At 37.7% G+C, this 27,313-nt stretch overlaps 4 protein-coding genes across 5 annotated transcripts in view; 3 read left to right on the forward strand and 1 right to left on the reverse strand.

Moving 5' to 3' along the window:
• The first annotated feature begins 1,611 nt into the window (after positions 1–1,611).
• atp6v1g1 (ATPase H+ transporting V1 subunit G1) lies at positions 1,612–4,724 on the forward strand. Its single transcript, XM_027144851.2, has 3 exons — positions 1,612–1,807; positions 3,167–3,267; positions 3,709–4,724. The coding sequence occupies exons 1-3, from the start codon at positions 1,726–1,728 to the stop codon at positions 3,880–3,882; spliced, it is 357 nt and encodes a 118-aa protein (XP_027000652.1). The 5' UTR covers positions 1,612–1,725; the 3' UTR covers positions 3,883–4,724.
• Positions 4,725–6,157: 1,433 nt separating this feature from the next.
• On the forward strand, positions 6,158–20,643 carry slc31a1 (solute carrier family 31 member 1). Of its 2 annotated transcripts, XM_027144052.2 has the most exons (6): positions 6,166–6,303; positions 13,395–13,549; positions 15,223–15,322; positions 16,944–17,016; positions 18,692–18,860; positions 19,485–20,643. In XM_027144052.2, exons 3-6 carry the CDS (start codon positions 15,227–15,229, stop codon positions 19,684–19,686), a joined length of 540 nt encoding a protein of 179 aa, XP_026999853.1. In that variant the 5' UTR covers positions 6,166–6,303; positions 13,395–13,549; positions 15,223–15,226; the 3' UTR covers positions 19,687–20,643. The 2 variants fall into 2 exon arrangements, with proteins under 2 accessions (XP_047665179.1, XP_026999853.1); XM_047809223.1 differs by lacking the exon at positions 13,395–13,549 and having other exon boundaries at positions 6,158–6,303.
• A 577-nt stretch (positions 20,644–21,220) lies between these two features.
• Positions 21,221–23,560, reverse strand: cdc26 (cell division cycle 26 homolog). The gene is made up of 3 exons (XM_027144054.2): positions 23,401–23,560; positions 22,999–23,132; positions 21,221–21,605 (listed from the first exon to the last, which is right to left on the reverse strand). Exons 2-3 carry the CDS (start codon positions 23,077–23,079, stop codon positions 21,426–21,428), a joined length of 261 nt encoding a protein of 86 aa, XP_026999855.1. The 5' UTR covers positions 23,080–23,132; positions 23,401–23,560; the 3' UTR covers positions 21,221–21,425.
• A 240-nt stretch (positions 23,561–23,800) lies between these two features.
• Positions 23,801–27,313, forward strand: part of prpf4 (PRP4 pre-mRNA processing factor 4 homolog (yeast)) — a 9,975-nt gene continuing 6,462 nt past the window's right edge. Inside the window, exons 1-7 of the mRNA XM_027144040.2 lie at positions 23,801–23,975; positions 24,164–24,336; positions 25,411–25,597; positions 25,687–25,774; positions 25,853–25,932; positions 26,994–27,087; positions 27,197–27,291. Of these exons, the coding sequence (XP_026999841.1) occupies positions 24,174–24,336; positions 25,411–25,597; positions 25,687–25,774; positions 25,853–25,932; positions 26,994–27,087; positions 27,197–27,291 (707 nt within the window). The 5' untranslated portion in view covers positions 23,801–23,975; positions 24,164–24,173. The remainder of the gene's footprint in view (positions 23,976–24,163; positions 24,337–25,410; positions 25,598–25,686; positions 25,775–25,852; positions 25,933–26,993; positions 27,088–27,196; positions 27,292–27,313) is intronic.

The following is a 27,313-nucleotide window of genomic DNA, read 5'->3' on the forward strand; positions in this document are numbered from 1 at the left end:
GTACGGTAACGAAGTATTTTTACTCCGTTACTTCCCATCTCTGCCTGTTGTTGACTGTTGTATGTTTACAACTGCACATTGGAGCTTTTCAAAAACACACTTTTGTTCTGCTATGCAAACCCCGGTTCCTGACTGAACGACAATAAAGCTCACGTTGACTTTGACAAGTTTGAAAACATCATATTATAGAATACTCAAGTGTGCTAGTACGTAGGTCCACTTGTGCTTGAGTTGTATGCAAATGTAGAAGTGTTTTCTACTTTTGTAATTATTTGTTATAGTTAACCGAATCCGTTAAACAAATGCTTAGAAACGATCGAAGTACCAAGGAAGAAGTGTGACGCCATAACAGTGTATTTCTATAACAGCACTGACATCTTGTGGTGGTGATATTTCAAGGGTCTTGACAGCTGTATGTTTTCTATTAAGCAAGGATGCAAGTATGAAAGTATGTCTCTATATAAACTCCTAGGGTAATTCACACAAATAATGCAATAATAATAATTCTTTAAAAAATAATACATTCATAGCAGTATTAGAGAAGCATGTATTAAGTCAAGTCAAGTAGCTGTTGCAGTACACAGTGAAATGAGACAACGTTTCTCCGGGATCATAGGTAATAAGGACTAAGGTAGTCCTAGATCCATAAAGTGCATCTGTGCAACCTGGTGCAAACAGTGCAGGACAAAAGACGGTGCAAAAAAACAACAACAACAACAAGACAATACACAAAAGACAACAAACAGAAACAGCACCGACCAGTGTAAATACTGCATGTTTGACAATATTGCATGTGCAGAAATACTGGAATGAACACAGTATTATAGCAGCAGTCGCCTGAGACATTGTAAAGAATTTCTAATATTTAGCAGACACCTTTATCCAGAGTAACAGATTATTATTATTTTTATTTTTATTTTTATTTAAACAAATAAGGGTTAGGGGTGGCCGGTGGCCCAAGCAGTGGGAGTCAAACCCATGACCTTCCAATCAAAAGTCCAGCACCTTAACCACTGAGATACAACATCCCACAGCAGTTTCTCTTTATAATCCACAATATATAATATACAATATACATATAGAAAACATATACCAAGTATGTTGCCAGTGTTGAAATAAGATAGTATGCTACAAAAGTCTTAATGGTCTTGCATTTTCCCTGTATCTGTATCAGCTAACGTGAACATTCATTCATTGGGTTTGTATCTGTAGAACTGTAGTGTAGAATATCTCGCATACTGCATTATAATATGGGAGAATAAGTATACCTACAGTAAGATATACAGATTTCACACTTGCACATTTGTACTATGTTTACTTCAATTGCACATTTCACACTTGCACATTTGTACATACAAATTGCCAATATCTGTATATGTATATTTCAATTGCACATTTCACACCTGTACATGTGTACATACAATTTTGTCTATATTGTATATGTCATTCTGTTACACTGTGGAGCTTCTGTCACTTAACAAATTCCTGGCATGTCAAACATGCCTGGCAATGAAGCTCTTTCTGATTCTGATTCAGTGTGCGCCATTTTGAATACAGGCTCCACTGTAGAGCAACTCTGAACTGGTCACGTGGTTCTACATTGACTGTCCGTCACGTGACTCGCAGTCAGCTGATTTTCACGGGTTCCAGCGTTTGCTGTCGACCTTCAGTACATCGTTTTTGGCCTTCTTTATTCACGCGTCGGCTTTTTTCCTCTCTAGAACCATGGCGAGCCAGTCACAGGGCATTCAGCAGCTGTTACAGGCTGAAAAAAGAGCCGCGGAGAAAGTCGCCGAAGCCCGAAAACGTAAGTGACACGAATGTTTGTTATATGACACGGAATCGAATGAATCGACTCGAAGCTGCTAAGCTAAGCTAAGCTAAGCTAAGCTAAGCTAAGCTAAGCTAAGCTAAGCTAACGGGCTAGTAATCAAAACAGAAAGACTGCAATGGATGACACTGTTACAGAAAACATTTGTAAACGTAAATGAACGATATTTAGTTTAAAACAACGAAAATAATCATAAAAATAAATAAATAAAAAGGCAGAAGCATAAATACATAGAAAACATAAGATGATAAGTCTGGAACAATTGTCACTATTTTATAAATAATAATAATAATTTATGCTTAAGTTTTAATTATTTATATAGTTATTTAGTAGTAATAATTATTGTTATGATTATTATTATGATTATTATTATTTTGCCTTATTTTCTCATTAATATTTTATAAGTGGACCCAAAGAAGGAGATTATTTGGTTATTTTTCTATTATATATTACTATTATAACTAAATGGATGCAAATGCTCTGATGATATGAAAGATTTTTGAGACACGCATACATACATACATATAGGTTAATACATCATATTCTTATAAACTATTATTATTATTATTATTATTATTATTATTATTATTATTATTAAAAGCTAAGCATATAGCATTATTATATGTCATAATATAGGAACATCTGTAAATCCTAATAAATTTTGTGTGAATAAATATCTTTTCTCATCTTAGTTTTGTCTTAGGGGTGTGCTAACTTTTGCACCCACCTATATATTTATGTTGTTGCAATATAACACACAATACAGGATTCCACTTCTTGGGTTTTTCCTGTATAATTTATAATGAAATAGAAAAATATCTGCATTGTATTCATATAATTGAGTTGAAATTGTTTTGCAACTCACAGTAGTGTAGAAAACTCCTAAAATATACAAAAATAGTAATAAACTTTTTGAGGCATAGCTTATTAGATGTATTAATGTACACTTGAAAGTGCAGTTACAGAAATAAAGAATAGTTTTGTGTTGTAAGGAAAGAGCAAATCAGTCAGGAATCGTGACCGTACTTTTCATTTACAGTCATTTACTATTTGATTAATTTAATTCATTTTAATATCATATTTTCAGAGCAATGACAGTGTCAGTTCCATTGACTCAGTAAGCTCGAGTTACTCACTTCCCTGTTTGATTCCCCAGATTTCTGCTTTTTCTGGCAGAACTTTTGTGCAAGAAAGGATGTTCCAGAAAAAAAAAATCATTAACGCATGACATTGTTTCCTCTATTTTAAAAAATATATGGTTTAAGGACAAAAGTCTTAGTTTTTGTGTTATTCAACTTTGTTACAGTAAAGATTGCATGTATTATTTGTTTTCAGGGAAAAACCGCCGCTTGAAACAGGCCAAGGAGGAAGCTCAAGCAGAGATCGAACAATACCGTCTCCAGAGGGAAAAGGAGTTCAAGACCAAGGAAGCTGCGGTGAGCTGGAACACAGACATTTAACAATGATCTGAAAAAGTGAAGAAGTGCATGAAAGCAGGAGTCAAGTGATCAGATCCATTATATGAGCAGTTTCTCTTAAAATTATTTTTAAAATTTATCTTTAGTGTTATTTTATGATAAGTTGCTAATATATACAGACACTATTCACGCACCCTTTCATGTTCCATGCTCATATTTGTATGATATTAGTAAAATATTATTTTTGTTTGTACATTTTTGTTTCTCTATAAATTTTTGTATATATTAATAATATTTTTTTATATTACTTTTAATATAATATTTGCCTACTTATTTCTCACAATTACATTTTATTTGTTTATATTATTTCTTAATCTGTCAACTCGTTTACGTATCTATTTCTTATTTGTTTATTTGTCTGCTTATTTTAAAAAATATATTATTTTCTATAAATTAAAGGCGCTGGGTTCCCATGGCAACTCAGCCGTAGAGGTGGACAAAGAGACCTTGGACAAAATGGGCCGCATTCAGAGCAGTTACCAGCAAAACCGAGAAGCTGTCCTGAACAACCTCCTGAAGATGGTGTGTGACATCAAGCCTGAGATCCACGCCAACTACCGTGTCGCTGGATAAACCTCACAAATCTGTCCACCATTTGCAAAAGAAACACAGAGGCATAAACTGCCATTGTACAACCGTTAAGATGTTCCAGCCATACATACGCATTTAGTTACAGATATCACAGGTAGTTCATCATTTGTTTACTACATAAATAAAAAAAATTCCCAGGTTTTAGTTTGTCTCCAATTCTCGCAAATTACAAAAGTTTTATTGTTTCTACCTGTTGTGGTGTTCAATGAATTATATTTATATTTATATTGTTTGATGGTGGTCCTGCAGTACTTCAGTGCATGTCTCTGCATCGTTAGACCTTTTAGGATCAGTTTGGATGTGGTACCAATGTGGTACATATGTCTTGTCTGTGCATCTAGTTATGTTGTTTGTTGTTTATATTAATTATTAAAAACGTTGTTTTATTTGATTGCTGAATAAACTGGAAAGCTACAGAACCCTGGAGTGGCTACAAAAAGAATCTCATGTGTGCGCGCACATACAGTATAACCATCACAAATAGACGTTCCTTAACTTTGGCATGAAATAAAAAATATTTTCTCATAAAGACAAGTTTGACTGCAACTGAAAACTGCAAAGTAAACTGATATAATTTTCCTTGTTCCCTGTTACATTGCATAAGCGAGGAAAGGAAATCTTCATAGCCACTGCTTGGTTCTGTAGGATGTTTTTGTATCTGTGGAACATTTGTGACAAAGCTGTCTAGATGAGAAATAGAGGAGGTCAGCTCATTTTTTCATTTGCCTCAATGGCTTCTTTGTCCAAAGTGTACCTGTAACATTCCTGTGTTCGACCTGGCTGTGAAAGTACAGTAAATGATAATAAATGGTTCAGTGTGCTTACAGGGTGTCAAACTGGTGTTCATTTCAATTCCAAGCCTCTAAGAAAACCTTAAAAAAAAAAATAAATAATAAACATTTTTTATAAATCACTCTTTTCTTGAAATGTATAAAAAATACGAAATTATTTAATTTAGATTAAAATGTTAGTCACTATGATTCATTCATTTATTAAATATTTTACTCATGTTTAAAGCGTCCAAAAATGACGCAAGCCGAGTAAAAATGTACACATGTGCAACAATAGTGCGCATGCGCAGCTCAATCCGGGATTTAGTATGAGAACTGTCTTCATTCAGAATTAAAGTCTTTTAAGTCTTTATGGGGACAATTAATAGGCAGTGTGTGCTATATGGATTTATTAAATATATCATATACCATCTGCAGTCTCATCTACAGAGCTCTGTTGTATATATATATATATATATATATATATATATATATATATATATATATATATATATATATACACGCATATCAGAAGCTGAATAAATACTGCTGCAGTACTACAAAGCAAAACATTCAAACTACATTTAGAGTTTCTAGAAGTATTAGCAGTTTTATTTATTATTATTATTATTATTATTATTATTATTATTATTATTATTATTATTATTATTATTATTAATTTTTTTTTTTTAATTTATTGCTATAACGATTAAATCTGAGTGTAATAAATTAGCCCACATATTAAACTTTAAGTTACTTCAATCTTTATTAAGATTAGATGCTTTTAGATTTTTAAAGATTTAAATTTATTAAAACATTTTACATTAATTTTGGTGTCTTTAAAACAAAACCCAAATAAAAAAAAGCTTAAGTGATATTTTTTTCAAATTTAATTATTGATATCCATATTTAGATATGAACAATTTTGCAAAATGTCTCTCTTTTATATATACTTGATATCAGAATCAGAAAGAGCTTTATTTATTGCCAAGTATCCCTGGGAATTACATACAAGGAATTAGATTCAGTGTCAAATGCTTCCAGTACACAGAGACAACAACAACAACACAGACAATAAAAATAAGATGAGAATAAAAAAAATACACATATATAAATACAAAGAAACAAACAAACAAACAAACAAATAGATAGATAGATAGATAGATAGATAGATAGATATTTGAAAAATAAATTGATAAATAAATAAATTGTGGTTTAAATGATAAAATGGGATAGAATTAGATGCAGGAATGTACTGGGAAAGAAAGAAAAAAGTTATTTATTTTTGTATTGATATATTGGCATTGGATAGAAATTATTATTTTATTTTAAATTATTATTTTATTTTAAATTATTATTTATTTTATTTAATAATGCTCAGTATAGATTATTTGATTCGAGTTTTGGATTCATTATTAGGTAGATGCGATCCAAAATATTTGTTTAAAATAATTATAAAAATGACTTTTATTATGAGAGGGAGAAAAACCTGTGATTGTATCTTCTTGTGTCTGGTTTTTACGGAGAGTTTACACTGTACGCTTAGGGAAGGGTGCATGAAAAGATTGGGTTATTTCACACCATTTATCTTTATAATAATAGACTTAAAGGTGTGAACAGGAATTGAAACAAGGTAAGAAACTATTAATCCTACTGATACTATTTTAGTATGTGTGTCTGTGTGTGTTTTTTCCCAGACCTTCGGTTGTTTGACCTCTGAGCATGTTAAGTTTGTCTTATTAAAGTGTTTTTTGTTGTTCTTGTTGTGTTTTTTTTTTTTTTTTTTTTTTTACAGTTTAGGAAAGTTTTTAATTTTTTTTTTTTTTTTTTTTTTTACATCTCAGTGCTTTATATTTATATATTTTTTGTATGTTGTCCAACTTGTGTCCAAGCTTCTACTTTAAATTGTGTTTCTTTGTACTATAATCATAATAAATTATAATGACCAACAACTCACAGGAATAAAACAGTGTAAACTGTTTCGATTCAGTTGATTCATTTTGATTCGGTGGATTCATTTCCTTTAAGAAGCGCCTCTGAAAGTAGATCCGGCTCCAAATCACTCGTTTAAATGAATGCGCGTATGTGGTTACTATGGTAACTGCTCATTCACAGACGTGGCGGATTTAGTTTTCATGGAAGCAAAGAAATAAATGAACAAACAAACAAACAAAGAACAAAGCGTCATTCTTTAATTATAAGATGTTATCATTCTATAAGATGAATCAAATTGGTTATAGGAAAATAATCCATATCAGGGTAGTCAGAGTAACTGCTTTATGTCAATCAACATCACATCACCTCGCTTTTTCATTTCTTACTTAGATATTTAAAATATTATCACCTTTGATAATACAGTTAGGAATCTAGCAAGAAGATAATATTTTCTAGGAGAAATATACTTGTAATGTAAACTAATTAGACACCAAGTAAACAATGGACCTTTTTCGACGACGACATCGATGATGATATTGTCCAGATTTATGAAATAATTTTTTTTTACCTGTATTATTTTTTCATTATAATTTGGACCAACATAGACGTAAATGTGTGTGAAATAAAAATGACAAATAATATACTAATTAAAGCTTTAACTCCTCTCTTATATCTGTTTAAGTATACGTACGTCTTTTTGAATACTTTAATAATATGAACCTAGGGCTGCGTTTGAGTTGATTTAAAAAAAAAAAAAGTCTTCATGTCAAATCGTGTCATAATAACATCCAGCATGCGATGTATGCACTCATGTGTTTGTAACATGTAAAATAGACAGTTATAAAGCTCTAACTAGACAGTGTTATGACAGTCAATGCTGTCCTGTGTATAATTTGTTCAAGAACTCACCACCCCGTAAACAGTATGTCGTAATGTGGTTATTTATTTAAGTCTGAAAGTTGCTAGTGTTCCTAGGCATCTCTTTTCCAAGGCTGACGAGAGGAACATTTTCCAGATTATCTACGCAGACAGGTTTGGGTAACAGTCAGCCAAGAACAAACAAAAACTCACACAAACTGGAACGAAGGAAAAAATAAAAACCTTGGGTCTGTGCCCATGGGTCAAGTCAAGTAGCTTTTTTATATTGTCATTATATCTTAATTGAGTTGTCCTAGCCACATAATGTCCATAGTGTGCAACCGAGTCCAAACAGTGCAGCCAGACAATACAATACACTACAGGACAGATACATACAATATCGCAACCCAGTGTATTGTCTGTATTTACCTTTTGTGCAAATAAGAGGATTTGTAAACAATAAGAGGACATTTCTAAATATATATACACTTACAGTAGCAGGAGTTGTAAACGTAGACGTATATTGAATGAGTCTGTGTGTGTGTTTTCAATTCAGCTCAGTTCCGGTTGTTGAGGATTCTGATGGCTTGAGTAAAGAAACTGTTACACAGTCTAGTTGTGAGGGACGAATGCTTCGGTACTCATTTCTAGATGGTAGGAGGGTGAAGAGTGTGTGTGAGGGGTGTGTGGGGTCATCCACAATGCTCTTGGCTTTGTGGATGCAGTGTGTAGTGTAGATGTCCATGATGGAGGGACAAGAGAGGCGGATGATCATCTCAACTGTCTTCACTATCAGCTGGTGCAATTCCCAAACCAGGCAGTGATGCAGCTGGTAGAACGTGGTAAGGTGGATGGAGGGACATGGGCTTTTGTCAACCATTGTAAGAAGTATAGGCACTGCTGGACGTTCTTGCTGATGCAGCTGGTGTAAGTGACCAGGCGAGGTTCTACACCTAGTGAACACCAAGGAATGTGGTGCCCTTGACTCTCTAATGGAGGATCCGCCGATGTCATCACAACTTGATGTGATTCAATCTGGGCATTACTACATAGCCGTGAATCAGCAACAGACTGAGCACACATCCCTGAGGAACCCTGAACTTACAGTCCAGAAGTTCAGGATCCAGTTGCAGAGGGAGGTGTTAGACATGCTTTTATGAGAGGAACCTAATCTGCCTCAAGGTTTGATGTTTTGTGCATTCTAAGATGCTTTTCTGCTAATCACGGGTGTAAATAGTGATTACTTGAGTTACTATAGAGACTCCCTGTGAGCTCAGACTGCCATGATGAAACATCTTTGTAATCATATCAACAAGTTTTTTATTATTAGTTAGTTTATACAATTAGTCCATACAACACTGTGTTCAACGACAGTGTGATTTAGTGCGAGAGCTGCTTTCAAAAATTAATAAATAAAACGCACTCCTGCCGATTCAGGAATTCGGCCATGCTGTGATATAAGCGTACTTAAAATAATTTGAAGATTATTCGGATTAACCGTGCAACTTTTATGTCTCTTTTTTTTTTCAAATTAAATGTAATGTTAAATGTACAGGTTTTACAACGCTGCTCTTTTCTGTTAGATCTCCCCCAAACACGGCATCACACCCTCGCTGGCTATTTTCTTTCTGATTCATTGACTCGATTATCTCTGTTCCTAAATAGGAGGAACAGACACAAACAAACGCAGAGATGAAAACATTCGTTTCGTATATATCTCGTACTTCACACTTACATAAATATTCATCCAGGCATTTGAAAAAATCCATGAAAACAACACTGTGTGTTTAAGGCTTTAAAATGGTGGTATCGTATTGTTTAATCCTCCAAGCCTTCACTAGAGGTCTAATGAAACCCTTTAAGCCATGGTCACAGAGATTACGCTTGGGCTGAGCAAAAAAAATGTTTAAGTCTACAGGCTTTGTTCGAGAAGTCAAAACTATTTATAATCGCTCGAAATCAATACATTTTGCACACAATTAAAAGACTTTAAGGAGAAGCTAGTTGTAAATTTGAAATAATAAATGTTTTGAGGTTTATAAAAATGCTTTTAAGGTTTGAACGAGGTATTTTTTTTTAACAGCGGACAGAGTTGTTTGTTTGAGTTCCTACTCATATTCCAAAACAGTTGCTCTTTGTACCTCGCTGTGAATCACGGTAGATTCAACAGAATATTTCGCACACAAAGGACATTCCTAGACCGATTGGGAAAAACAAAACAAAGGACAAAAGCAGATTTGTTTCATTCTCTACAACAGACAGTAAAAGGAGTAAATGATACTTTGGCTGATTACAACATGTTCACTATTTCCTTAGATCAGATCGCGAGTGAAGATTGTAAAGTGCATATGATCCGTGACAAGAACAGTTGCAGGTGAACACTTTATTTAAAAGGCAGCAAGACAGACAAATGCAGACTGGGCAAGCAGTGAGCAAAAAAAAAACAACCCAGAATCACAAAACTAGGAAATAGGAACAGGATCAAAATACAGGAAAGTGTATAAACTGCAAACAAAGGCTCGATCTGTCTTGCAAATAAACACAGGTGTGTCTGTGAAAGAGAGAGTGTGTGTGTGTGTGTGTGTGTGTGTGTCTGCGAGAGAGAGTGTGTGTGTGTCTGCGAGAGAGAGTGTGTCTGAGAGTGTGTGTGTCTGAGAGTGTGTGTCTGAGAGAGAGAGAGAGTGTGTATCTGAGAGAGAGTGCGCGTTAGAGTGCGCATGAGAGAGTGCGAGTGTGTGTGTGTGTTTGAGAATGTGTGTGTGTGTGTGTGTTTGTGTGAGAGAGAGAGTGTGTGTGTGTGTCTGAGAGAGAGTGTGTGTCTGAGAGTGTGTGTGTGTGTGAGAGAGAGAGAGAGAGAGAGAGAGAGAGAGAGAGAGAGAGTGTATCTGAGAGAGAGTGCGCGTGAGAGTGTGCATGAGAGTGTGAGAGAGTGTGTGAGTGTGTGTTTGAGAATGAGTGTGTGTGTATGTGTGTGAGAGTGAGTGTGTGTGAGAGTGAGTGTGTGTGAGAGTGAGTGTGTGTGAGAGTGAGTGTGTGTGAGAGTGAGTGTGTGTGAGAGTGAGTGTGTGTGAGAGTGAGTGTGTGTGAGAGTGAGTGTGTGTGAGAGTGAGTGTGTGTGAGAGTGAGTGTGTGTGAGAGTGAGTGAGTGTGTGTGTGTGAGAGTGTTTGTGTGTGTGTGAGAGTGTTTGTGTGTGTGTGAGAGTGTTTGTGTGTGTGTGAGAGTGTTTGTGTGTGTGTGAGAGTGTTTGTGTGTGTGTGAGAGAGTGTTTGTGTGTGAGAGAGAGTGTTTGTGTGTGAGAGAGAGTGTCTGTGTGTGTGAGAGTGTTTGTGTGTTTTTGTGTGTTAGAGTGTTTGTGTGTGTGAGAGTGTTTGTGTGTGTGAGAGTGCTTGTGTGTGTGAGAGTGCTTGTGTGTGTGAGAGTGCTTGTGTGTGTGAGAGTGCTTGTGTGTGTGAGAGAGTGTTTGTGTGTGTGAGAGTGCTTGTGTGTGTGAGAGTGTTTGTGTGTGTGAGAGAGTGTTTGTGTGTGTGTGAGAGTGCTTGTGTGTGTGAGTGCTTGTGTGTGTGAGAGAGTGTTTGTGTGTGTGTGAGAGTGCTTGTGTGTGTGAGAGTGTTTGTGTGTGTGAGAGTGTTTGTGTGTGTGAGAGTGTTTGTGTGTGTGAGAGAGTGTTTGTGTGTGTGTGAGAGTGCTTGTGTGTGTGAGAGTGCTTGTGTGTGTGTGAGTGCTTGTGTGTGTGTGAGAGTGCTTGTGTGTGTGTAAGAGTGCTTGTGTGTGTGAGAGAGTGCTTGTGTGTGTGAGAGAGTGCTTGTGTGTGTGAGAGAGTGCTTGTGTGTGTGAGAGTGCTTGTGAGTGTGAGAGTGCTTGTGTGTGAGAGAGTGTTTGTGAGAGAGTGCTTGTGTGTGTGAGAGAGTGCTTGTGTGTGTGTGAGAGTGCTTGTGTGTGTGTGAGAGAGTGCTTGTGTGTGTGTGAGAGAGTGCTTGTGTGTGTGTGAGAGAGTGCTTGTGTGTGTGTGAGAGAGTGCTTGTGTGTGTGTGAGAGAGTGCTTGTGTGTGTGTGAGAGAGTGCTTGTGTGTGTGTGAGAGAGTGCTTGTGTGTGTGTGAGAGAGTGCTTGTGTGTGTGTGAGAGAGTGCTTGTGTGTGTGTGTGAGAGAGTGCTTGTGTGTGTGAGAGAGTGCTTGTGTGTGTAAGAGTGCTTGTGTGTGTGTGAGTGCTTGTGTGTGTGTGAGAGTGCTTGTGTGTGTGTAAGAGTGCTTGTGTGTGTGAGAGAGTGCTTGTGTGTGTGAGAGAGTGCTTGTGTGTGTGTGAGAGAGTGCTTGTGTGTGTGTGAGAGAGTGCTTGTGTGTGTGTGAGAGAGTGCTTGTGTGTGTGAGAGAGTGCTTGTGTGTGTGAGAGTGCTTGTGTGTGTGTGTGAGTGCTTGTGTGTGTGTGAGAGTGCTTGTGTGTGTAAGAGTGCTTGTGTGTGAGAGAGTGCTTGTGTGTGTGTGAGAGAGTGCTTGTGTGTGTGAGAGAGTGCTTGTGTGTGTAAGAGTGCTTGTGTGTGAGAGAGTGCTTGTGTGTGTGTGAGAGAGTGCTTGTGTGTGTGAGAGTGCTTGTGTGTGTGAGAGTGCTTGTGTGTGTGTGAGAGAGTGCTTGTGAGAGAGTGTTTGTGTGTGAGAGAGTGTTTGTGAGAGTGTTTGTGTGTAAGAGTGTATGTGGAAAAGAGTGTGTGGAAGAGAGTATTTGTGTGTGTGATAGAGAGAGTGCACACGTAAGTGTGTGCTTGAACAAAAGACTACACGATTTATAGTTATAGAGTTATAGTTCATGTCGGCCATGTTTGTAGGCCGTGATGTTCTCTGTGAAATTGAGTCAAACTGATATTTTTAAGTTAATCATTTCTTAGTTCTGTTTAATATTGTATAGATGTCATATTACCTGTAACTTGCAAAGTGACCAATCAGTGTGAGGAACAGTGCTGTGGTGCTGGTGAAGTAAATCCAGTTATGAAGCTGTTTGGAGTTGTTGAGAAGAAAACGGTGTTGTAGCAGAGCAGGTATAATTTATTCTCCCTGGTTACCATACTGTAGTAAACCGAACATCGTGTTTATCATCATATATTAAATAACTCAGATCCAGTCCCACACTCCAGGTTAGCAGGTGTGTAATGTGTGACACAGACAGCAGCATAACAGGGCCGTGTTATTAAAACATTTTCCACAGAAGCAGTTTCAGTCATTCTGCTCATACTGTACATTTAAGTTGTTGCTGTTTTTTGCACAATCTTATACACTATCTCAGGGACCTGCTGCTAAGAAACTGTTCATTCGAGTATTACTTCACGCAATATTGTCTGAACTTACAGTATTTACACACGGTATTGACGCCGGTCGGTCGGCACTGTTTTTTGTTTACTGTCTTTTTTGTATTTTGTGTGTTGTCTTGTAACCTTTTGTCTGAACTGTCTTGTCTGTCTTGTCCTGCACTGTCTTGTCTTGCACTGTTTGCACCAGGTCACACAGTTGGACTTTATGTATCTAGGACTACTTACTATGTCCTTAGCCCTGTCTTTGTTTAATGTAGCACCTTGATCCTGGAGAAACGTCGTCTCATTTCACTTTGTACTGTAACAGCTATATATGGTTGAAATGACAATAAAAGCTTCTTGACTTGACTTGAAAAAGGTTTCTCTGACAGGGGTCAGGAGTAGCGCGACACAGGCACTGGTCTCAAATCGGTCATTAACACTTTACCAAGCAATACTAAGTAATTAGAAATGTGTGATAATGATATAGTCCCTGTCAGATGAATCCTTACATTCCTTCATCAATCAAATAAGGGAAATAAAGAAAAGGAAATAAGAATAGAGTTACATCGTCTGGCTTAATCTCAGCCCAGAGGAGGGAGAAAGATCACATGACCAGTTTAGTCACGAGGGATCGTTTTTTTTTTTAAAGGTCACCCACACACAAGTCGCTCCACATCTGCACACACCCAAGAGCCAAGTTCCATTTCTCGGTGTAAAGTACCGCTTCACGTGCGCGCCGGTAGCCGTCAGGACCTCGTCGCGATTTCTATTGAAAGTTGTCCAGCAGAGACCGCCGCATTAAAGGTGAGTCGGATCTGTTACCGAAGGCAATGACCTGGTTTTTGTTCTTTAGCGAAGATAAAAGGAAACAAAATGAAACAGATTTGTTCAGACATTATTAAGAAGCACAATAATCAGTAATAATGAGATTTCCTCTCCAGTAAATGTGTACGCAACGATTATCCTGTTGTTGCTTCCTTCTGCGGTGTGATAACATTCAGCATTTACATTCTTAGCTCAAGGTTTCTCTTGGAGATTTATTAGTGTTTAGTTTATAACTCGACGACTATAAGGATACAGGTAGAGTGTATATTGTTAGAATTTCAAAGTATAGTTTACACGGACCGTGTATAGCCTGAGAGAATATTAAATGTCACGGAGTAAAACAATTCAGAGCCGTTTCTATCGTTTCGACGAGATATCTCTACCGGATTCTACAGAAATGTGCCGAGATACAAGGGAAAGGTGGAGCAAATAACCATGAATCCGATTAAGAAATAAAGCGGAGAATAAAAAATGACAGATAATAGATCTTCACTACGAACGAAACGATACACAAAATACACTGATAAAGAAGAGTACAAAGTACAATAACTGAAACTTATGAAATAATGAGTCAGAATGACAGTTTGTGTAGAGTTTACACAATTCAGTCGGTCTGTGCAGGTGTGGTTTTTTGTGCACAAAAAACTGAAACTAGATCAAACAAAATGTGTGCAATGAAGAAAGAGGGAAGAAAAATAGAGAGAAGGGTTTTTATTTATTTATTTATTTTTTATGTTGTGAAAAACCACAGAAAATTTACAAACCTCAGTAACCTCACTAAAAGACGGAGGACGAGTTTTCCTCGTCGTCGTCGTTCTGAAACTGATGCGGTGGTATAAGTGTTGTCTTGTGGTTATTTTTTAATCCTCATATCTTGCCATATCTCCTGCTATTTCTTAAGAGCATCGAGTATGGGATCGATTAAGCTGAAATGTTTATTACACTTTATAATGTTTATTACACTGTACTTTATATTAGCTCGTGTAGTTTAAGCTGCACGTAATCAACATCCACACTGTATTACACGTCTTATTATGTTACATGTGTCGTATTTAAACTACGAGGCTAATAGCGTTCGGTACATATAAGAAGTTTTGTTTCAGAAACTGAGACTGACAACATGGTAACATGGTTTTCAGACACAGAAGCCTGAGGTTAAGAGCTGTATCTTTTTATTATCTGCTCTTTCCGTCAGAACAGGGTGATGGTGGCGGTGGTCTTTTCCTTATTTATCCCCCAGGCCAAATCTGGCCTACAGAAAAGTGAATTATTCCTCCATTAGGGTTCAATTTGTTTTAAATAGCTGTGTAATTAGATTTTAGAGATCAGAGTGTGTTGAGCTTGTGGCCTGTGGGATGATGACTGGATTCGGCCGGTAAAGGTCATTATTGCCAAATTTCGATCAAGTAGACGATTCTTGTTTCTGCCACTGTTTGTTGGGTTCAGAGTTTAGGGCGCATGTCAGACACGAGGGCAGGTTGTACTGATTAACCAGCATCCCATTGTGATCTCCTACACTAAAGCCGTCACTGTAGCACAAGTGCTTGGGATGTTGTGTGCTTCTTCACCAGACCCCTGTGTTATATCATTACAAATCTCCTGAAATGAAGTCAGCATTGGATTTAAACCTCATCTCTGTTTTCCACATGCAGGAAGATGCAACACAATCACCATCATGATGTCATGCACCCCGGGCCTGCCGAATCCAGCACGGGAGATAGCAACATGGATCATGGATCTGGACACATGATGGTCAGCAATTTTTTTTTTTTTACTGAGTCTGTGCGATAGTGTTAAATGTACTGTGAATGAATAAATAAACTATTTTGTAATGTAAGGATTTACACTCACCATCCACTTTAATATGTACACCTTATCTACCTGTGCTCTTTCATGCACTTATCCAACTGTTGATCTCCTGCCATTCTGCGAAGTACAAGGTTGAGTGACACGAAAACCTTAAAATTGCGACTTAAGAAATTAGAACCGAAAGCGTTTTTTTTTTCCCCCCGGAAAAGACTTTGAACACAGTGGAGCTCTGTGTAGAGAATGTAAAGAATTTAATAAGTAAATAATAAAATTTTATAAAAAGATAATGCAGAACAGGGGCCCAATGAAGTGCACTGTGCTTTTGTATAACACTGTGGTTTGATAGTATGTTGTTTTTTATTCTGCTTATACCACAGCACACCGATTTTAGTTTCAGGTGCATTTTAAGGACGTATCATTATTATCTTAAAGCTAATTCAAGGTAGAAAGGCTACACGCTTCCGATATAGTTTGCGCTGATAACCAAGACTCTTCATACCATTGTGTCAATCACTTACTTTATAAACGACTATAAACAATTGAAGAGCTCTTTTCCAAAACGCGATAAACGCCAATATAAAAAAAAACAAAAAACGAGTTTGTCATGTCATTTTGCTGTGTTGTGAACCTATATACCGCTCCATCAATGTTTCATGCCAAAACGCTATATTTCCTTGTTTAAAATGTACTGCAAGATGCAGTTCCTTTCCAGACCGCGATAAGCGCCAAACTCGACCAATCAGAATTCAGTGAGCACTCGACGCAATCCAACATGGCGGCGGTCTGAGGCGAGAGATGTTTGTTTTTAACTGTAATTACAATTTTGATGGCCTTTATGAGCCATTTATTATTTTAATATTTATTTTTTACTATTTATTTTATTTGGAAGTTATTTATTTACCTGATGTCATATGTTGCATGTTTTCTTGTTGGTTTATGTCTCTTTTTATTTAAAAATCAAGGATGGATTTATAGCATTTGGGGAAAAAATAAAAAGAAACTTTGAATTTATATTCAACAAAATTGTTGTTTCATTTAACAGTCACTGTTTAACATGTTCAGACTGAGCCAACAGACCATTTTAACAGGATAAATTGAATATAAACAAAATGGATGGGTCTAGGTAAAAAAAAAAAAAAAAAAAAAAAAGGCATTTTCATAAAAACTATTAAAATGGATTTATATTTTATGCAGCTTGACATTTTACCAAACTATCACAAAGCCTTCTGCCCCGAACTGTGTTAGAAAACTTAAATGTACAGACAAGTGTTGAAAAACACCCTGAGCCTCCATCTAAACATCCTAAATACACACTTATGTGCACACAAATGTCTTCCATACAAGTCTTTTTTTTTTTTTTTTGTCTCTGTGCAACAATAACGTGCGGAGAGAGAAAATGTCTCGACTGCTTCTGACCAATCACGTTCGAGTATTCAGCATCGCTGCGATATGAAGAGAATAAAATATGAGAAGTTTCATGTACTCAAAAAAGTTTTGCCACTTTATCTATAAGCATTAAGAAGTTATTAATATTATCATTTCTGTTTTTTCCCCCTCTGTGCAGCAAATGACTTTTTACTTGGGTTACAAAAACGTCGAACTGCTATTTGCTGGCCTGATCATCAACACACCTGGAGGTGAGTCTAAACTAGTAAATGACTATTGTTGGTTACAAAAACATACAGAGACTCTAGTTAAAGGGAAATCCCGAAGTTACACGCTTCACAGGAACTGAACTAAAGAATCTTATGATCTGAACTTCCTTTCAAACTAAAGCTTCAAGAGAGGCAAAGCTTCATGTGAGTCATACTTCCGTTCTAACTAAGAGAAAGAGTTGAACTAAAATTTAATACGAGTCAAACCACCTTACTGAATATTCATTACTGAGGATTCTTGCTAAAGTTTCACGAGAGCGGAACTTAAGCCGCATATGAGCCAAACAACCTTAATACATAAAGATTCACGAGTCAAACAAAATCTTCCTATGAGTCAAACGTCCTTACTAAATAAAGATTAACACGAGCCAAACTAAAGCTTCATATGAGCCAAACTAAGGTGTCAAGAGAGCCAAACTAAAGCTTCATATGAGCCAAACTTCCGTTCTAACAAACGAGAGTTGAACTAATGAGTCAAACTTCCTTAATGAATATTCACGAGTGAATACTTTACCTTACTACGTAAAGATTCAGGAGTCAAACTAAAGCTTCATATGAGTCAAACATCCTTACAAACTACTTCATAGAATCAGAACGAATCATCCAGATTGTCAATATTAAGTGTCACTTATTCACATACTCATGAATCAGAAACGTAAGGCAGTTTTGCATCGATTCGAGACCAACCACATTGTATCGCATCAGATTTGTATTGTGGCTATCTTTCTGTTCACTCATGCAGCTTATCATTTTAACATTGCTCTGTTGGTGTGGACTCTTTACTCAGTTACCAGGTTGTTACATCACCTACTTTATACCTGACTTCTTGTCTCCTTTTATCAGGCACAGCTACCCTACAGGTCAGGTAATACGTGTTTGATAAGGCGATTGTAATTATTGCTTATCATTCAAAGGGTTGCAGCTCCTCGTAAATAATCAGCATGGCAGCAGAACTGGGGATGTAAACATCTCTGGATCACTGCTGCATTGAGAACAAGCTGTGAGGTCAACCAATATGGTGAAATCTGTACACACGGTGTTTACAACTGCTGTAATAGATCTCGTACCAGAGCGACACACGTTACCACATCAGTGCAGTGGTTTTTTTGATAAAGTCAGTAGATACAGTTGATTACATTCAAAAAGGAAGCTATATATTAACCACAGTATGTATTTAAGCATCATGAGTAAACTGACAGTTGGGCACGGTGGCTTAGTGGTTAGCACGTTCGCCTCACACCTCCAGGGTTGGGGGTTCGATACCCTCTTCCACCTTGTGTGTGTGGAGTTTGCATGTTCTCCCCGTGCCTCGGGGGTTTCCTCCGGGTACTCCGGTTTCCTCCCCCGGTCCAAAGACATGCATGGTAGGTTGATTGGCATCTCTGGAAAATTGTCCATAGTGTGTGAGAGAATGAGTGTGTGTGTGCCCTGCGATGGGTTGGCACTCCGTCCAGGGTGTATCCTGCCTCGATGCCCGATGACGCCTGAGATAGGCACAGGCTCCCCGTGACCCGAGAAGCTCGGATAAACGGTAGAAAATGAATGAATGAGTAATCTGACAGGACAGATGAGTTTCTCAGGCTGCACATTCAGCATCACTTACATTAAAAAACAAGGTCTTTGCACTATCCTCAAATTCTGAAATTTATCATCTCAGAGATGGTCGGCGCCTGTATCGGAGTGTTCCTATTGGCCGCGTTTTACGAGGGACTGAAGATCGGACGCGAGGTCCTGCTGAGAAGGAACCAAATCAGCGTACGCTATAACTCCATGCCGGTCCCTGGCACTGACGGGACGGTGCTCATGGAGACGCACAAAACAGTCGGGTGAGTTTTCACACTTCAGAAGGTTAAATACGGTGTCATTTTTACAGTCAGTGGATTAGGGCTGGATAAATTCCTAGAAAAAACAGCACATCCTGGGGCACGGTGGCTTAGTGGGTAGCACGTTCGCCTCACACCTCCAGGGTCGGGGTTCGATTCGCGCCTCCGCCTTGTGTGTGCGGACTTTGCATGTTCTCCCCGTGCCTCGGGGGTTTCCTCCGGGTACTCCGGTTTCCTCCCCAGTCCAAAGACATGCATGGTAGGTTAATTGGCATCTCTGGAAAATTGTCCGTAGTGTGTGAATGCGTGAGTGAATGAGAGTGTGTGTGTGCCCTGCGATGGGTTGGCACTCCGTCCAGGGTGTATCCTGCCTTGATGCCCGATGACGCCTGAGATAGGCACAGGCTCCCCGTGACCCGAGAAGTTCGGATAAAGCAGTAGAAAATGAATGAATGAATGAATGAACGAACAGCACATCCTCCTGTAAAACGAATCCTGTCCGAATAGGGCTTTTATCTCAGCACATGGCAAATGAACGCCCAAAGACACTAAGGCGATATAGAATTTATTATTGTTGTCATGCCGTTATAACGAGACACCATTTCTTCTCCGTTTGTTTTCTTTCAGACAACGGATGCTGAGTCTGGCACACGTTTTCCAGACGATACTTCACGTCATCCAGGTGGTGATCAGTTACTTCCTCATGCTGGTGTTTATGACCTATAATGGCTACCTGTGCATATCCGTTGCCTTGGGAGCCGGCGTCGGTTACTTCCTGTTCAGCTGGAAGAAAGCAGTAGTGGTGGACATTACAGAACACTGTCATTAAGCCTCTAATCAGCCACATCCTCTTTCTCTTTCTCTCTCTCTCTCTCTCTCTCCTTCCCGACATACACACAAATACACCTTTGGGGGGAAATGGCAAAGAAAATACACCACCACTACAAACACCATACAAATACCTGGAAATTATTACATGATATTTCTTCAATGCTGTATCACTTTACAGGCACATACAGTAAGTACTGTCAGGCTGCTCCGGTGTCATTTTAAAGTCTTTCCCCCTGTATTGTACTGAATTTTATCGAATTTTACCACAACCAGTTGACCCTAACGACTCGTTCTCAACCATCACGACCTCGCTCAGTCTTGCAACATTCTTCGCAGGATGTGTAAAATGCACAGGTGTAAATTCTACCTCTTCATTTGGAAAATTATCACCTCTGGGCTTCGAAGGGATACCTAAACCTTTTGCCTTAAAACTGAGATTTAGTGACAAAAAAAAAAGTGTGTATTTTACAAAGTAATTCTGACAGATCTGTGTTGTGGTAATGAGACCTGACAAAATGCACCAGAGTGTCTTTTTTCATTTATTTTATTTTTTCCAGAATAGCTGAAATCGTAGACAGTATATCGAAATGCTAATCAGTGACCGGCTCAGAAGGCTTTACTTAAGAGAGAGAAAGGAAAACAGATCCAGCTCTCTGTCCAGCTTTTTTGTTTACGGAGCTGAAACTGAAATTTACAACAATTTTTTTTTTATTTTAAATAAACGCAGCGAACGGTCCATGCGGTCCGATGCCAGTGTCTCCATGAAGATTCTTTTTTTTTTTTATATATATATATAATCTGTATTTGAAATATTCTATTACTGTCAAGTACATAATGTCTGTTGTTATTTTTAGTTACTGACATTATTTGTTTTTATGTAACGTTTAATGTATGCAGCAGATGTAATTGTTCTCTATAGAGGAAATCCTATTAAATTAAATCTAATTTAAAATCACCTGCTGTTTTTATTGCCGCGCGTTTCTTTCCTGCCGGAGCACACGTACCACGAAGATCCGTATCGTCAGTTGGTAAAAGGTTCGATCGTAAAACAGTTTAAAGGCAATAAACACTTGGACACGACTGCAACTGCCTGCGTTGCAAATCTTCACATTTATCCCCCAACCAACTCACAACTCACGTGTCACCAGCAGGTAAAATAAAAAGTTCTAAAGGTCACGTTATATTTTCTATCGATTGCATCATCTATAGAGAAACATTTATTTCAGAGCAGAAATCCTTGATCCTGAAAACTTTCCCACAGAATAAAACTCCTTCTGTAAATGTTGCATAAACATCTTGTTACTGAAAACTTAACCAACACATTAAAATAAAACATTATTATTTAGTATATAGATATCATGTTTGGTCCCTGTGAATAATTGTCACTACAAAAAAAAATATTTAATTAAAACAAAATATGATTTGAATTAAAGCCAAACTGTACTGTACCTGTCAGACCTGCTATGTGCTGTGGTATAAATAATACTAATGCTCATGATCATCTGTGTTTGTGATAAGTTATGAGGCAAGCATTTATGTGCATTCCTTTTATTTCCTAATTGTTAGAACTGATAACAAAGCACGCATTATGAACAGTTTGCCATGTGAAAGTTTTGTTGGTGAGTGGCTTTGGGTTTCATCCTCTTCGGTTTAGACGAAGACTAAAAACGGTCCCAGTCAACATCAGTGCAAAAATACCTGCCGAAGGTCAGTCATTTCATTGGGTTTGTTCATCGCTCAAAACTGGAGATTCCCAAAGAAAGACGGTAGTGTGTTTGACTTTGGATGAGGTTTGTATCCTATTCGCTCGTGAATGGTTTGCTCTCTGGTTTTCCCTTCAGAACCTCCGACAGAGCTGCTCATCTCACTCTGTGCAACTCCGACCACGTCTACTTCGTCTCGCTGTTTCTTTCTGCTCTGTAAGAAGCAAAGTGTTGTTATGAGTAAAGGACCTTTGAAATAAACCTTGCTGCTCCTCATCTGTGACAGTTCTGTCTTTCTGTACAAATCATGCACACGTAATGAACATTCCTTCGTTAATGTGTAACAGTTTCTCTCCACAAGCCATCAGACACCTCAGTAACTGAACCGTACTGATCACAACACACACATGCACAATCAACTGTATGGACTGCAAATGACCCACATCAAATACACACTCTTCCAGTTCACATCCATGTCTACAGCACAATCATATCAAGCTGTTTACATGCTGTTTTGCACACTGTTGTTGCTCTTTGCACATGTCTCACATTTCAGTCCATTTCTGTTTTGCACAATACCTCATGTAACTGCTGCTATAATACTAATATGTCCATTACAGTATCTCCACATACACATTGATTGAACATACAGTATTTACACTGGTCGGCTCTGTTTTTGTGTATTGTCTTTTGTCCCGCACTGTCTTCTCTCGCCTTTTGTCCCGCACTGTCTTCTCTCGCCTTTTGTCCCGCACTGTCTTCTCTCGCCTTTTGTCCCGCACTGTCATCTCTAGCCTTTTGTCCCGCACGGTCATCTCTAGCCTTTTGTCCCGCACGGTCATCTCTAGCCTTTTGTCCCGCACGGTCATCTCTAGCCTTTTGTCCCGCACGGTCATCTCTAGCCTTTTGTCCCGCACGGTCTTATCTCGCCTTTTGTCCCGCACGGTCATCTCTAGCCTTTTGTCCCGCACTGTCATCTCTCGCCTTTTGTCCCGCACGGTCATCTCTCGCCTTTTGTCCCGCACGGTCATCTCTCGCCTTTTGTCCCGCACGGTCATCTCTCGCCTTTTGTCCCGCACGGTCATCTCTCGCCTTTTGTCCCGCACGGTCATCTCTCGCCTTTTGACCCGCACTGTCATCTCTCGCCTTTTGACCCGCACTGTCATCTCTCGCCTTTTGACCCGCACTGTCTTATCTGTCTTGTTCGTCTTGTCCGGCACCAGGTCACACAGATGCACTTTATGTATCTAGGACTACTTACTAAGTCCTTAGCTCTGCGTATAATGTAGCACCATGTTCCTGGAGAAACATCGTCTCATTTCACTGTGTACTGTAACAGCTATATATGGTTAAAATGACAATAAAAGCTTCTTGACTTGACTTTACATCAGTAACCACTTTATATTGGTCAGGATCTGGAGTCTATCCTAGAAATACTCTGTGTGAGGTATACAACACAAACACACTCACTGATCATTTTTAAAGTGACCTTTAAAAATACTGATGATTTTAGAAGGTGGGAGGAAAGTAAAGAACCCAGAGGAACTACAGAGCATGTTTAAAGCCAGTACATTAGGAACATTATGCAAGAGAACAGAAACACAAACCTCCAGCTCTTTCTTCACACTCTCAAACTCCTCAATATCATCCAGCTTCAGCTCCAAACGAGTTGGTTTTCGGCGAAGCATCGTTTTGTTGCTTGGAAATATTACAATGATGAGATACAGCCCATAACTGCAATCTGTAACATAATCAACAACACAAGGGTTGAATTAAATAACTTCATCTGTTCACGTGCAGTTTGTTAAATGGAGGCTAAGTAGCAAGTTAGCTAGTTAGCTTAGCTCTGAATTAGCACATATAATTCATATCTGACAGTCAGTAGTGGTAACGTCAGTATTTTTTAAACAAGTTAAATATTTCAGTTGAATAGTTTATTTAATAAAACGCGTGGGAAAAAATATATATATATTTAAAATTATAAACATCTTATATATGCACACACTTACTAGATGTTGGCGGTTGTTCATTTAACCGGAAGTTTACTTTGGAATTCTGGGAAATGTAGTTTCTTATATTATCATTTTTGTAGTTTTCGGAACAAAAATAACAGTCGAAATGATCTGTTTTTTATACTTTTATTTTTTTTTTTATTATTTATTAAAGGATATATTTAAGAAAACACGTACGTTTAAAAAGAATAATAAAAAGAAAAACAACAACAAAAATTATTTCTAAATAAATTACATACACGATTATAGGCAGTTTGGGGTATTTTACATTCAGCAGCTTTTAAAAGGTTTTTTGAAGACTCTATTAAACTGATCAAATTTAGGTTTTTTTGTGGAGGAAAAAAGTATTATTTTATTGTGTTTACTGTTTACCGTCGACTGTTTACGCGCATGACGTGTTTCCTGTGCGACACCAAAAATGGCGCCGGTTTCGTCGTGCACTTATAGTTGTCGCATGAATAGGAATTAATCTGAAATACTCCAATTTTAAAGAAGGTTAACGTTAATAAAGACACAGAGACTGTTGTAGAGAACTGAGTTTATCCTATTTCTTCAGGATCGTGTATTTACTGGTAAGTGAGAACTATTTGGCTGTTTGTTTTTTTCAAATAATCCCATAATATTCTATGGAGATTATTAGAATAATATAGAATATAAATAATATTATAAATTTTTAGAATCTTCAGCACGTTTAGTGGAAATGATTTGCTTCAAAAACACTGTTTTGGATCACATTTGAATGTTTTGGACTTTGTTTCAGAACCAGAAGCATGTCGGATGAGGATGAAGCCCCTTTGGTGAAGAAGGCTCGAATCTTCTATGGAAGTATTGAAGAAAAGGAAAAGGAGCGACTTTCTCGTGAGGGAATCGTTTCAATCGGGAAAGATGCGATTAAGGCTGGAATTGAAGCTGGGAATATTAACATCTCCAGTGGTGAGTGTCCAACTGACAGTGTTTAAGGTGTTGGGTTAACAATCAGAAGGTCATGGGCTCGAATCCCATGTCCACCAAGCTGCCCCTGTTGGGTCCCTGAGCGAGGCCCTTATAACCCTCAATTATAGGTTAATATAACGCTCACCTGTATAAAAATGAGATAATGAAAAGCCGATCTGGATATAAGGGCGTCAGCTACATGCTGGAAATGTAAATGTTATCAGAGTCGTGTTCGGAACACTGAGCATGAAGGTGAATGGGACGTGATGCTATAGATCAGAAGGTCATGTGTTTGATTCCCAGGTCCACGAAGCTGCCACTGTTGGGCCACTGAGTGAGGCCCTTAACCCTCAATTGCTCAGTTGTGTATATAAAAAAAACATAATAAATTAGATAAAAAGTCGCGTTGGATAAGAGCATCTACCGAATGCTAGAAATGTAAATAATAATATTCTCATTATTGAGATAATAATAACAACTCATAACTAATCGGATGACGCACAGAATTTCAGCTTTTTGTAGAAATTAAAGAGATTATTTTTATAACCCGCAAAAAAAGGTCGATACACACATAATGTAAATGCTATTTCCATGATGGGGAAAAAAGTTTAATGGTAATTTTTTCAGTGTTTAATCGATTCAATTATACAAATGGTGCTTTTTACAATTGATGTCGTCTCAAAACAGCTTTACAGAAGATGAATTATTATAAAGAATAATATAAATATTAATATAATACAAAATTCTGGATTAATAATAGATATATTTAAATGTGTTTGTTTTTATCCCCAATGAGCAAGTCTGAGGGGATTCAGGTGACTGTGGGGAGGAAAAACTCTTAATTTTTTCCTCCCCAAAAATGGTATGCTAAAATGGTATTGAATGGTGAAGGAAGAAACCTTGAGAGGAACCAGACTCAAAGGGAACCTCATCCTCATATGGGTGACACCGGAGGGTGTGATTATAAATACCAGTGATATGAATCACATTTTAATTTCTATTGTTTGTCCTTTGAACATGCTGCTTGTTTTCCAAATTGTTTCATAACTACTGTTTCTCTATGAACATTTGCAGGTGAGTCCATGGAGATGGAAGACCGTGTAAGCGATAGGCAGGCTGAAGTACTGGCTGAATTCGAACGCAGAAAAAGAGCTCGACAGATCACCGTGTCTACCGATGACACAGAAGTCAAAGCATGCCTACGAGCCCTCGGAGAACCGATCACGCTGTTTGGCGAAGGACCCGCTGAAAGACGAGAGAGGTCAGGATACGTGTTTTTTTTTTTTTGGTTTTTGCATTTGTCTGTGCTCATATCCTTTAACCAGTTAATCAACAATGCATCTTTTACAGGTTGAGGAATATTTTGTCGGTATTGGGTCCGGATGCTCTGAAAAAATCCAAAAAGGACGACGAGAAAGCAAAACGTTCACAAGAGGACGTATGTACCCTCGCTTCACTTTCGGTTGTTGTTGATATTAATTCTCAGGTTGTTAAATCAGCTTTGTTTCTTGATCAGGCTCAGCAGACGTGGTACCACGAGGGTCCCGACACATTGAAGGAGGCACGTATCTGGCTGGCCAAATATTCACTGCCCAAGTAAGAACAATTGCTTTCTGTTAAAATACCAAGGTTGCCAGAGTTGTGTTTCAATGATAGTAATAAATATTGAACGTATTTATGTTTTGTCATTTATCATAAACCGAGTTTGTGATTTTTGTTCACTGTATTTCATTTAGATTAAATATATAATATTAAATATTAGGAAATAAAATGTAATCACAAGGATAACATAGCAACAATAACAGAAATGTAAAAATAAATTCTGTATAAGGCCATCCAAGGTCTATATATTTTTTTTCAAGTTTCACTGTAAAAAAAAAAAAAGTACAATTTTGGTGATGGTGATTACGTAGGTATGACTTTAAACAAATTAGCATATCGTGACGTCACCGACTGGGTCTTCAACCCGTGCCTTCGGGCGTATCATCGCAAACCTTATTTTAATGCAGGACACAGTTTTTCCAGAACTTCATGCCAAGTTAAAGCAGCAGTGAGCTGTTTTAATTAATTTTTTGGATGTATTATGGTGCCCGAACCGTTAATATTATTTTATTGCTTTTATATTAATTGCTTGAAGAGTTAAAAAAAAAAAAAAAAAAGGTCGGTCTTAACAGAAATTTACAACCGACAAGTCGGTCGGACTGAAAGCAAAAAATAAAAATAATAAATTGAGTCGGTCCTAAATTGACAGGGTCGGTCGGGTTACGGCAAACAAGAATATTTTTAAGGATGGCCTTACTGTCTGATTTTAATTTTATATATATATATTTTTTGGATATTTCAGTTAGTTTCTTTTCTGTTAGAATACCTAACAAACTATTCTGTACTAATGCACTGAGTCTTTACAAATTGAATCAGTTTTGTTGTCAGTTTCCCCTGAATTCTACGATCGAAAAATACATGTAATATGCTGCAGTAAATTTCTGACGCAATTAACATAGAACATGTTTTATTATCTACATTTATTTATAGATAAACATACAGATACCTTCGAAGCCTCTGGAACTGCAGAACCAATTTCTACCAGTTATTTGTGTGGTTTACTTTCAGCTAGTAGAAGATTATAGCGCTCAATATCTGAAACCTTTTTTTTCCAGAGCTGTGCAGAGGCTCGAAGCTGCCAGGGCTCAGAGAGAGATTCCTGAATCTACACGCACCGTACGACAGCAAGAGCTTCACAAGACGCTCAGGGTGAGCCGATAATCACCGCTCTTGTGAAAAGCAGCACAGCATCTTTTTTTTTCTCCTTCTTTTTTTTTTATATATACACACCATTTAAATTCTATACTTTTCCAATCAGAACCTGAATAACTTCTGCAGTCAGATTGGAGACGATCGTCCGATCTCTTACTGCCAGTTCAGCCCCAACTCCAAACTGTTAGTCACCGCGTCATGGTGAGTTTCTTTGCTGTCAGGT

This window comes from Tachysurus fulvidraco, chromosome 26, assembly GCF_022655615.1.
Source record: "Tachysurus fulvidraco isolate hzauxx_2018 chromosome 26, HZAU_PFXX_2.0, whole genome shotgun sequence".
Taxonomy (NCBI): Eukaryota; Metazoa; Chordata; class Actinopteri; order Siluriformes; family Bagridae; genus Tachysurus; species Tachysurus fulvidraco.

Coding starts and splice junctions, on each gene's coding strand:
- atp6v1g1 (XM_027144851.2), top strand. CDS start 1,726: ATGGCGAGCCAGTCACAGGGCATTCAGCAGCTGTTACAGGCTGAAAAA. Junction 1,808..3,166: donor AGTCGCCGAAGCCCGAAAAC/GTAAGTGACACG, acceptor ATTTGTTTTCAG/GGAAAAACCGCCGCTTGAAA. Junction 3,268..3,708: donor TCAAGACCAAGGAAGCTGCG/GTGAGCTGGAAC, acceptor TATAAATTAAAG/GCGCTGGGTTCCCATGGCAA.
- cdc26 (XM_027144054.2), bottom strand. CDS start 23,079: ATGCTTCGCCGAAAACCAACTCGTTTGGAGCTGAAGCTGGATGATATT. Junction 21,606..22,998: donor GTGTGAAGAAAGAGCTGGAG/GTTTGTGTTTCT, acceptor TGCTTCTTACAG/AGCAGAAAGAAACAGCGAGA.
- slc31a1 (XM_047809223.1), top strand. CDS start 15,227: ATGCAACACAATCACCATCATGATGTCATGCACCCCGGGCCTGCCGAA. Junction 17,017..18,691: donor GATCATCAACACACCTGGAG/GTGAGTCTAAAC, acceptor TTATCATCTCAG/AGATGGTCGGCGCCTGTATC. Junction 18,861..19,484: donor GAGACGCACAAAACAGTCGG/GTGAGTTTTCAC, acceptor GTTTTCTTTCAG/ACAACGGATGCTGAGTCTGG.